The sequence below is a fragment of the Gossypium arboreum genome, chromosome 3 (genome assembly GCF_025698485.1).
Source record: "Gossypium arboreum isolate Shixiya-1 chromosome 3, ASM2569848v2, whole genome shotgun sequence".
In the NCBI taxonomy this organism is placed as follows: domain Eukaryota; kingdom Viridiplantae; phylum Streptophyta; class Magnoliopsida; order Malvales; family Malvaceae; genus Gossypium; species Gossypium arboreum.
This window is the reverse complement of record NC_069072.1, coordinates 5,063,833-5,072,660: the sequence shown is the minus strand read 5'-3', so window position 1 is coordinate 5,072,660 and position 8,828 is coordinate 5,063,833. Positions and strand designations below refer to the sequence as shown.

General features: G+C 32.7%; 2 protein-coding genes across 2 annotated transcripts; one reads left to right on the top strand and one right to left on the bottom strand.

Moving 5' to 3' along the window:
* The first annotated feature begins 3,632 nt into the window (after window positions 1–3,632).
* On the top strand, window positions 3,633–5,010 carry LOC108475454 (protein THYLAKOID ASSEMBLY 8, chloroplastic). The gene is made up of 2 exons (XM_017777421.2): window positions 3,633–4,067; window positions 4,291–5,010. The coding sequence occupies exons 1-2, from the start codon at window positions 3,732–3,734 to the stop codon at window positions 4,717–4,719; spliced, it is 765 nt and encodes a 254-aa protein (XP_017632910.1). The 5' UTR covers window positions 3,633–3,731; the 3' UTR covers window positions 4,720–5,010.
* Window positions 5,011–6,689: 1,679 nt separating this feature from the next.
* LOC108475698 (uncharacterized) lies at window positions 6,690–8,285 on the bottom strand. The gene is made up of 2 exons (XM_017777680.2): window positions 7,739–8,285; window positions 6,690–7,110 (listed from the first exon to the last, which is right to left on the bottom strand). Exons 1-2 carry the CDS (start codon window positions 8,107–8,109, stop codon window positions 6,861–6,863), a joined length of 621 nt encoding a protein of 206 aa, XP_017633169.1. The 5' UTR covers window positions 8,110–8,285; the 3' UTR covers window positions 6,690–6,860.
* Window positions 8,286–8,828: the final 543 nt, after the last annotated feature.

The following is an 8,828-nucleotide window of genomic DNA, read 5'->3' as shown; positions in this document are numbered from 1 at the left end:
ATATTAAATTTTTTTTATGAATACCATGTATTTGGAGCTTTGATTATGTTGTTTGATAAATTTGTAAAGTGATTTTTATTAGATTTTGATTTTAGGATTAAATTATGAAAATATCAAAATATTAGGGTTTAATAGTGAATTAGATATTTTTAAGGGCGATTGAGGACCTAGTAAATTTGAATAAAATATTGATTTGAGAAAAAATGGTTAATTTGATGAATTTAAGGTTAAGGGATTAAATTGCAAAAATTGTAAAAGTTTGGGGTAAATGTGTAATTTTGAAAAATAAAAGGGTATTAATTATAAAATAGTTTGGGAATGAAATATATGCTGATAAATAAAGAAATTTACATTTTAGATCACGATCTCGTAGATACTTGTGGAAAAGGAAAAATTGTAGAATAGCCCCTGAACTTCTGCAACTCCTACAATTTGGTCCAAGTAAGTTCGTACGGTTTAGAATTTAATATCAAAATAATTTAATAAGTAGTATAACATGTTACAATTTATATAATCAGTCTTAATTGTTGCTGATGAATGGTAAATTGAGGTTTAATATCGAACTTGATCCTTGCTTTGAATTCGGGATAGAGTATAGTTGGGATTTGGTGTGATAGTAGGTTGGTTTGGAGTGGAGACGGTATTGGAGGGATATATTTATATATTACCCAAGAGCTTTAACATTTGTTGCAAACTCTCGTATTATACTTTCTTTTTGGTGTGATGGTTGGTTTAGCTCTTATGAGCATTGGTGTGATGGATGGATTGGCTCGAGTGAGCATCTATTGTGTTGGGTTGAACTGATGATGTACTTCTATTCATAAGGCGTTCTTTGAGTTGAAAATCTCAGTAAGTTAACTTGTTGAGTAATTCTGATGAATTTTTCATATATACTTGAAATTTGAATTGATAAGTTATGAATTACCAATTGAGATTGTCAATGATAGGAAACTTTCATGGTTGTTATATTACTTTTTGATTTGTTATATTCATTTTGGTAAGATTTATCGATGTAATACGTTGAACTTACTAAGCTTCATTGAGCTTACTTGTGTTAAACTTTGTTCTTGTAATTACTCGGAAGGTTGGACGACCGGACCAACACTCAAGTCACACTATCCAGCTTAATTCGGTAGCTTTTGAAACCTTTATTTCAGATTATATGGCATGTAATAGGTTAAACAATGATAATAATGCTTTGGTTATGTAAATAGTTAAATATGAATTTGGTTGTACAAATTGCTTTGGTTGATTTTTTTTTTTGATACTTTTGGTATTTTATCAATATATGTTAGTATGTTCATTTGATACTTGTTGGAATGGATAAAAGTGTATGTGATGAATTGGTTGTTAAGTAGCTAAGATATGATATGTTTGAATTGGTGATTATAGATGAAATCTTGAACGAATTAATAGGTTGAATTGATGTTATGTTTTGTTATAAATATATATTTACTTGTGGTACCAATGAAGGTACATTAGTTAGGCACTGAATTAGGTTGATTTTGATATGTTTTTTTGCATGATTTAAGTCAATTTGGATAGGTATTTTGATTGGTAAATGGTTTGTTTAGGTTCCAAGTAAGTTTGAAATGGTAAACTTGTTGATTAAGGAACATTTTAGGTCTACACGGCCTAAGACACGGGCATGTGTCTCAGTCATGTGTGACACACGGCCGTGTCGTTCAAGACATGCAAGTCAGGTTGTTGCACGACCTAGCACATAGCCTGGCACACGAGTGTGTGGCTTGGATGTGTGACCCAAGTTAGTGAGTTACACGGGCTAGGACACGGTCATGTGTCCCTATTATGAATGTATTCAAATGAAATTTGATTATGTTGTATTAATGTATGATTTGAATAGTTTACTATTCCATTTGTCTGGTAATGCTTTATAACCCTTTTCTGGCAACAGATACCAGTTAGAGGTGTTACAGAGTATCACTTTTCCGCTGCTAAATTAAGAATAAATTTTATAAGAATAAATAAATTGAACAACTAAGTTTTCAAAAGTAGTCACCGTTACAAAGAAAAATTTTTACTTAATCATTTTTTGTTCACTCATGAGTTTTTCTGAAAATAAACTAAGTTTTCTTCTAAAATAAACAATTGTTTTAAAATGACTATTTATAAACTCTGATAGTTTACTAGGTCATTTCGGTGGCCGATGTAATCTCCCAAATTTGAATTTAACGACTAGGCCGGGTTGGGGAGGTTACAGTGATGTATGAGACTAGAATGAATTCGAATATGTATATGATCATATGTTTTAAGATGTTTAAATGTGTCAAGGATGTAGTTTGGCATTTGAATTAATGCCTAAAATGAGATGTGTTGAGTTTTTAGGTCACTTTGATCATTTGGTATTGATGTTTGGCAGGTTTGTAAAGAAAGATGCAAAGTTGGAGGAAATTGTCTTCATAGTTGTGACATTCTCCTATTGGTGTCATGACACTGAGCCCCTTGCCTTCCAACTCGTGACATCCCCCTAATGAAGTCGTGACACCAAGCTATTGTTTTCATAGTTGGGACTTACTTTGGTTTGATGTCGCGACACTATGTTGTTGCCCTCAATGTAGCGACATCCATCCTTTGATGTCACAATAAAACTTTGATTTTAACTGTTCTTACATTAGTCCCTCATTTATTACTGGTGTTTCATAAGAGCTTTTGTAAGCTCGCTTAGAACTCAGATTTGATTAAATAATGTGTTTTAATTATGTTTTAATATTTAATTGCTTATATGACTTATCTATTAGGTATTAAAATGAAATCATAGTTACTTTGGCAACGAATGTGGCATATTACATATCAGAACTAGCAATTGGGTCGGGTGTGGAGTGTTACAGGTTGTATTGTCAAACACTGACCAAAAACCAACCATGGTCCTACGATCAACGCTTTCGTGTAATCTCTCTCACCCTGAAACTTAACTAAGTAGAACTCATTCTCTAAATCCATTAACTAGATTGTCATCTCTAGCTTCCACAATGAATGGATTTTATTGAATAAAGCATTGAAACCCGTTCTCTGCCTAGTAACTTAATGATCATTGATCGAGCCATACTTTTCTCAATCAAACCATAGACCTTATCATAGAAATGAATCGAAGGAACGCCATCAACAACCTCTATGATTGTATCACTCTCCTTCAATTCAAAATCATCATTCACACCGTTACCAAAACCCTTCATTGAAGCACCTAAAAGGGAACCATTAAATGAGACTCTCTTACCATTAAACCCTTTCAAAGCAATAGCCTTACAATTTCCTCCAACCCTCCTTCATCTAACGACTCCTCTTCAAACCTAAAAACCTTTCTGGTGACCCAACCCCTACCTTTTTCGTTAACTTGAGTTGCATGAGACTCTATAGTTAGCATGAATCATGAAAGTCACCCCTTTCCTGTGTTTTTTTAAATTGAACCTCCATGATCGTATCATCCTCCAATCAAAAAAAGTAATTTTTTATTACATCGCTAGAAAGGTCGTATTTTTTTATTTTAAGATGTCAAAATTTTAATAAAGTTAACAACTGAATCTAAATTTTAAAATCTAAAAAAAAGTAAGAGACAAAATTCTAAATAAACAAAAAGTAAAGGGACTTGAAGCAATTTTGCCCATTAATCTTACCGCTTGTTTTTCGTTTTTAATCTCCTTCCAAATGCATCCTTGATATCCAATGTTCTTGGCCAACGGTTGAAAGTATCCATAGAATGTATCGCTGAAGGAATGAATCGAACGATTGCAACGTCAACTCCTTCAGCTTGGTTCTCTACTGTTATCAATGGCTCCTCGTTGCGACTCAAATTGAACCCTAAAGCCATGGTTATTACCATGAAAGACCGAAGCAAGAACCGGAAGCCGCTGCAGAAAGGCAGGAACCTTAGCATCGAAGCGATTCAAGCGGTGCAGTCGTTGAAGCGAGCCAACCGCAACGTTTCCAACACTTCGCTCTCGGAATTGGAGCGCGTCTTCGACTCCAAGTTCCGGCGATTATTGAAGTTCGATATGGTGGCCGTTCTCCGGGAACTCCTCCGTCAAAACGAATGCCTTTTGGCTCTCAAGGTTTCCCCTCTCTTTCCTCCTCTTTCTTAATTCCTTGAGAGATATGAAAATTGAAGCTAAATTTTTGCATTAATTCATCTTAATTTCTAAAATTCAGGTTTGAAGTACCAATTTTTATTTTAATTGAACATGAAAGAGCAAAAATCAATCATTAACTTAATTAGGGTTCGCGTTTGTGTTCATATGAAATTGATACTTGGTTCAATATTTGATTGTAAGCTAGGTGTTCGACGATATTCGAAAGGAGGTATGGTACAAGCCTCGGTTATTGTTATATACTGATATGATTTCCGTGCTTGCCAGCAATGGATTGTTTAAAGAGGTTGAGCTTATTTACTCGTATCTAAAGGCAGAAAACTCTTTAGATTCTGATATCGTGGGTTTCAATGCTCTATTGAATGCTTTGATTAGTTTTAAGCTCACTCACCTTGTGATGGATTGCTATGGCTTGATGAAAGCTGTGGATTGTGAACCCGATAGATCATCCTTTAGAATCCTCATAAATGGTTTGGAATCAATAGGGGAAACTGGGTTATCTGGGCTTTTAAGCCAAGATGCTCAGAAAATCTATGGTGAATCTTTGGAGTTCTTGGAGGAGGAAGAAGAGGTCTCAGCTATTGTAACTAGTCGATTTGGTCGGACAATTGATTGATTATGTGTTTGCAAGGTGATAGTTCGGTCATTATTTTCGCCATAGTTCATATTCACTGCATTATTAGACTATAATAGCATTCATTTTGGGTTGTTTTAGATTGTAACACAGGCAGGATTTTGGTAGACTATAATAGAATCCTCTTTTTTTTTTTTTGCTTTGTGCCATTAGAGCGTAGAGGGGTATGTGCCTTTGGGTGGCAATTCTTTCCTTGCTTAGTTCCATATTTTTGCAGCTAATTAGCTTTTACTTCTAACGTGGAGCAAAATATTTGTTGCCGAGTATTCAAAACAGCTACTCTGTCTCGAGGTTGCAGTCTGATTATTTTAAGGTTATGGTAGCATTCTTATCATGATACAGTATACATTCTATGTTTGGTGCTTTGTGACTCAAGTCCCATGCTATCTAAATTTCTCATATTTAGATGAAGATCAGTGTCAAGATTTGGTGATACCATGTAACACCCTCTAACTCATATCCATCCCCGGAACAGGATTACAGGACATTACCAATCTGTACAATTCAATTAAAGTCATTTATTAAAATAAATGTTTCTAATACTGCAAATTAAAACTTCAACCAATACAATTTGCCAACATTCAAACAATCCAAATACACTTAAATATACTCGAGTCTTACCAATCTAAAACATTTTATAACCTATCCAATAAATCTTTTTAAGTATATCACTTACTTTATCAATTATTTCAACTTCATACTATATGTCATTGCCAACCATAATTTACTTATTTCATCAATAATTTCACGTACCAAAATTTATAAAAGACTAACATCAAATTTAAATCTAAACCCTAAAAATTAATGAGGGGGAAAAACGGCTAAACAAGGCTTATATGCCTTATTATTATTATTAGGTTTTTAGGCCGTTTTTTATTTTTTTTAGGAAAATAAATCGTTTTTTTAAAGAGTGTGAAAGCTTTCTTTACTTTTATTGTTGATGCTTTTTTATTTAAAAAGATAATTCTAGAGAGTATTTTGCGATAGGGTATTAAGTAAAGACTCTCAATATGTGAAATTAGCATTTATTTAACAAATATTTAAATTATATAATTGAGGTTCAATTGATATCATTATTATAACAATGACGAAAATTTGGGTTCCATTGTTTTTTTTTTAAGAATTAAAATAAGAGTTAATTACACTAAACATCTTCAAACTATGACTCTCATTTTAAATTAGTCAAATTTTAAAATATTCTAATTATATCCTTAAATATCGATGTTATTAATCAAGTCATTTTTTATTAAAATTGTTAAATTAACTATTAATGACATGTCAATTTTAATATAGGTAAAATGAAAATGAAAATTTTAAATATATAGGATGTTGTAGCATAAATTTTAAAAGTAAAAGCTAAAAATAACTTATAAGTGAATGAATAACTTCAAAATTTTAAAATTAAGATTTTTGAAACATCCATTTGTACTATATTCATTTTCTTAAAATGTTCATTTTAAATCAAGTGACATAAGATCTTATGTATCATTTAATAACTAAATTCATGATTTTAGTAATGAAAAGACTCAATTAATATAGTCTCAATCATGTAAGGATGTAACTAGAATGATTTAAAGTTTATAAGCTAATTTAAAATGAGAATCATAGTCTAGGGATCTTTCATGCAATTAACTCTATTTGTATAAGAAATACTTAAATTTTAAATATTATTTTTTAAAAATTACTTTTAAAACTTCGCAATTTGTATGTTTTATGCATACTTCAACAACCAAGAAAGTTACAAACGAGGGCCCAGCAGTAGTCATCCAGGCACAATCACCGTCATCGTCAAAGACAATGCCAAGTGTGAGCGGCCGAGAACCCACCTAGTCTGTTTTTTCCTTTAGAAGTTCACCTTGTCGGTTCAATGCAGCATCATGGAGTCAAATTATCTCGGCTGCGCCGAAATTAAAGCCATGTCATCGATACTATATTCATCTAGTTCTTTCCACTTCCTCACAATCTATCCCTTATTCTTTTCTTTTTCATATTTCTTAATCTTTATATCATTGTTTCAAAAAACAAGATCTCGAAAGAAGAAAAAAAACCCAAGCTTGGGATTACATCAAATATATAACAAAAATTTGATCCTTACGGACATATTATTCCATGTTTTCTAGCCCTCATACTATAATATCCTTCAATGGAACAAAACAGCTAACAGGGGTATTGTTCTTGTTATTGTTCCCTTTGTCACGAATGACAATGGCACCATTATACCCATTGCAGCTGTTGGAGTTTAGCTTGTTGAAATGGTACATTTTGTACGTTGTTTGTTCCAATGTTCCTTCCCTGTATACAAACACACCATCGTCTTCCTCCATGCATCGCCATTTCCGGCTCCGGTCATTGCTCCGGTGAAGCGGCATACCCCTGAATTTAAAAACAAACAAACAGGGGAACCAAATATTAAACTATTAGTTTCACAGATAGTCATGGAGCTCGAGAAACTGTATTTAATTTAAATATCCAGGATTCAGTATGAATTTGTCTGTTAAGATGCTTCAATAAATAAATAAATAAAAGCCTGTTAAACTTGTTTATTTTATATTTTGCAAGGGTCACACATGCACTCACTGCCTACCTCTATATGAATAAATTAAACATTAAGATAAAGATGAACCTTGCAATTTATTTATTTTTATTGAGCAAGATACTTTCTCACGAAGAAACCCAGATTTTTAATATCTATGTTGAATATTATTAAAAAAAAATTTCAAAAAAGGAAAAAAAGGTGAAATATCCTTAAAATGCAAGTTAGGGAGATGTCATATATGGTAATCTAAGATTAATTCCAAAAGATATCAAATCTCAGTTTCTTTCTTCTTTTATTCCATTACTACAAAGGGACCAACTTTACATTCCTGCTACAATAAAATTCTAATCTTACATATAATTGTCAATTTTACATCAATAAAAGTACCCAAGTAATATCATTTTACAGTAAAAGGAATTGCTTGTTTGGTTGAATAGAAAAAAGGAAGGGAAAAATAATGAGTACCGAATGTGGAAGAGTTCAGAAATATCGCACATCTCGAGATAAAAGTTAACGGCGTCGAGGAAGGCGCGGTAGGTGTAAATGTGAAGCCCATCGATCCTTGGGTACGGCAACTTTGGTCTAGGCGGCTCCACCGTAGACGGTTCACAACTACCACTCAAACAAGAGGAGGAAGACTTGGAGCGTCCAGGTGAGGCCATGTAAACGTATTCTTTCCAGGCGACGGTAGAACAAGTTGGTTGGACAGGAGGGAGGGCGACGAAGCCCATGGTAGCCATGATATGGTCGAGCTCATCGTGGGTCATGAGAGGTTTGAACGTTTTGGTGTACCAAAGGGCTAGCTTTCTCATGCTGAGTCTCATGCAATCTTCCATTGAGCTTTGAAAAAAACAGGGTTTTAATTTGTGTGTGAATGGTGGGAAAGATTTCGATTTTATAAAGGAGAAGTGGGGGAAATTAGGAGGCCGAAGGGTTGAAAGGAAAGGGGTTTCTTTTATTTTACACCTGACTTTCTGTCATTAGTCATCTATCATCATTTCTGGGACTCTCTCATCACAACACTAACATATTTAAGATTGATCCAAGAAAAGAAAGTAAATAAAGTATTATTACATCAAAATTTTAGCAAAATCTGATTCAATTTAAAATTTTTGATAAAAATTTTAAATTTTAAATTAAATAGTTCGAGTTAATTGAGTTATTCGGATCAACTTAAATAAAGAAATTAAATTTTTTTGTTTAACTCTAAAAATCTAAATAGGAAAAAACTATGGCGTTTTGATAAATGTTTACTTTTTCTAAAATTACAAGTCAAAATTGTTAAACTAAAAGGTAAAATTACGTCATTTTGATAAATGTTTACTCATCAACCTTACTTATATAGTTAAATAATCCATCCATCTAAACGCAACATTGAGTATAAACAATTAGATTCGTTAACTTGACTCAAATTTTTTTATTCGAATCGACTCGATTAAAAAAAAATTTAAATTGAGTTTGGTTACTAAAATAGGATTCATTAACTTGACTAAATTAAAAAAATTTACTCGACTCGATCAAATGTTCACCCCTACTTTTTGTAAAGGTTTACATT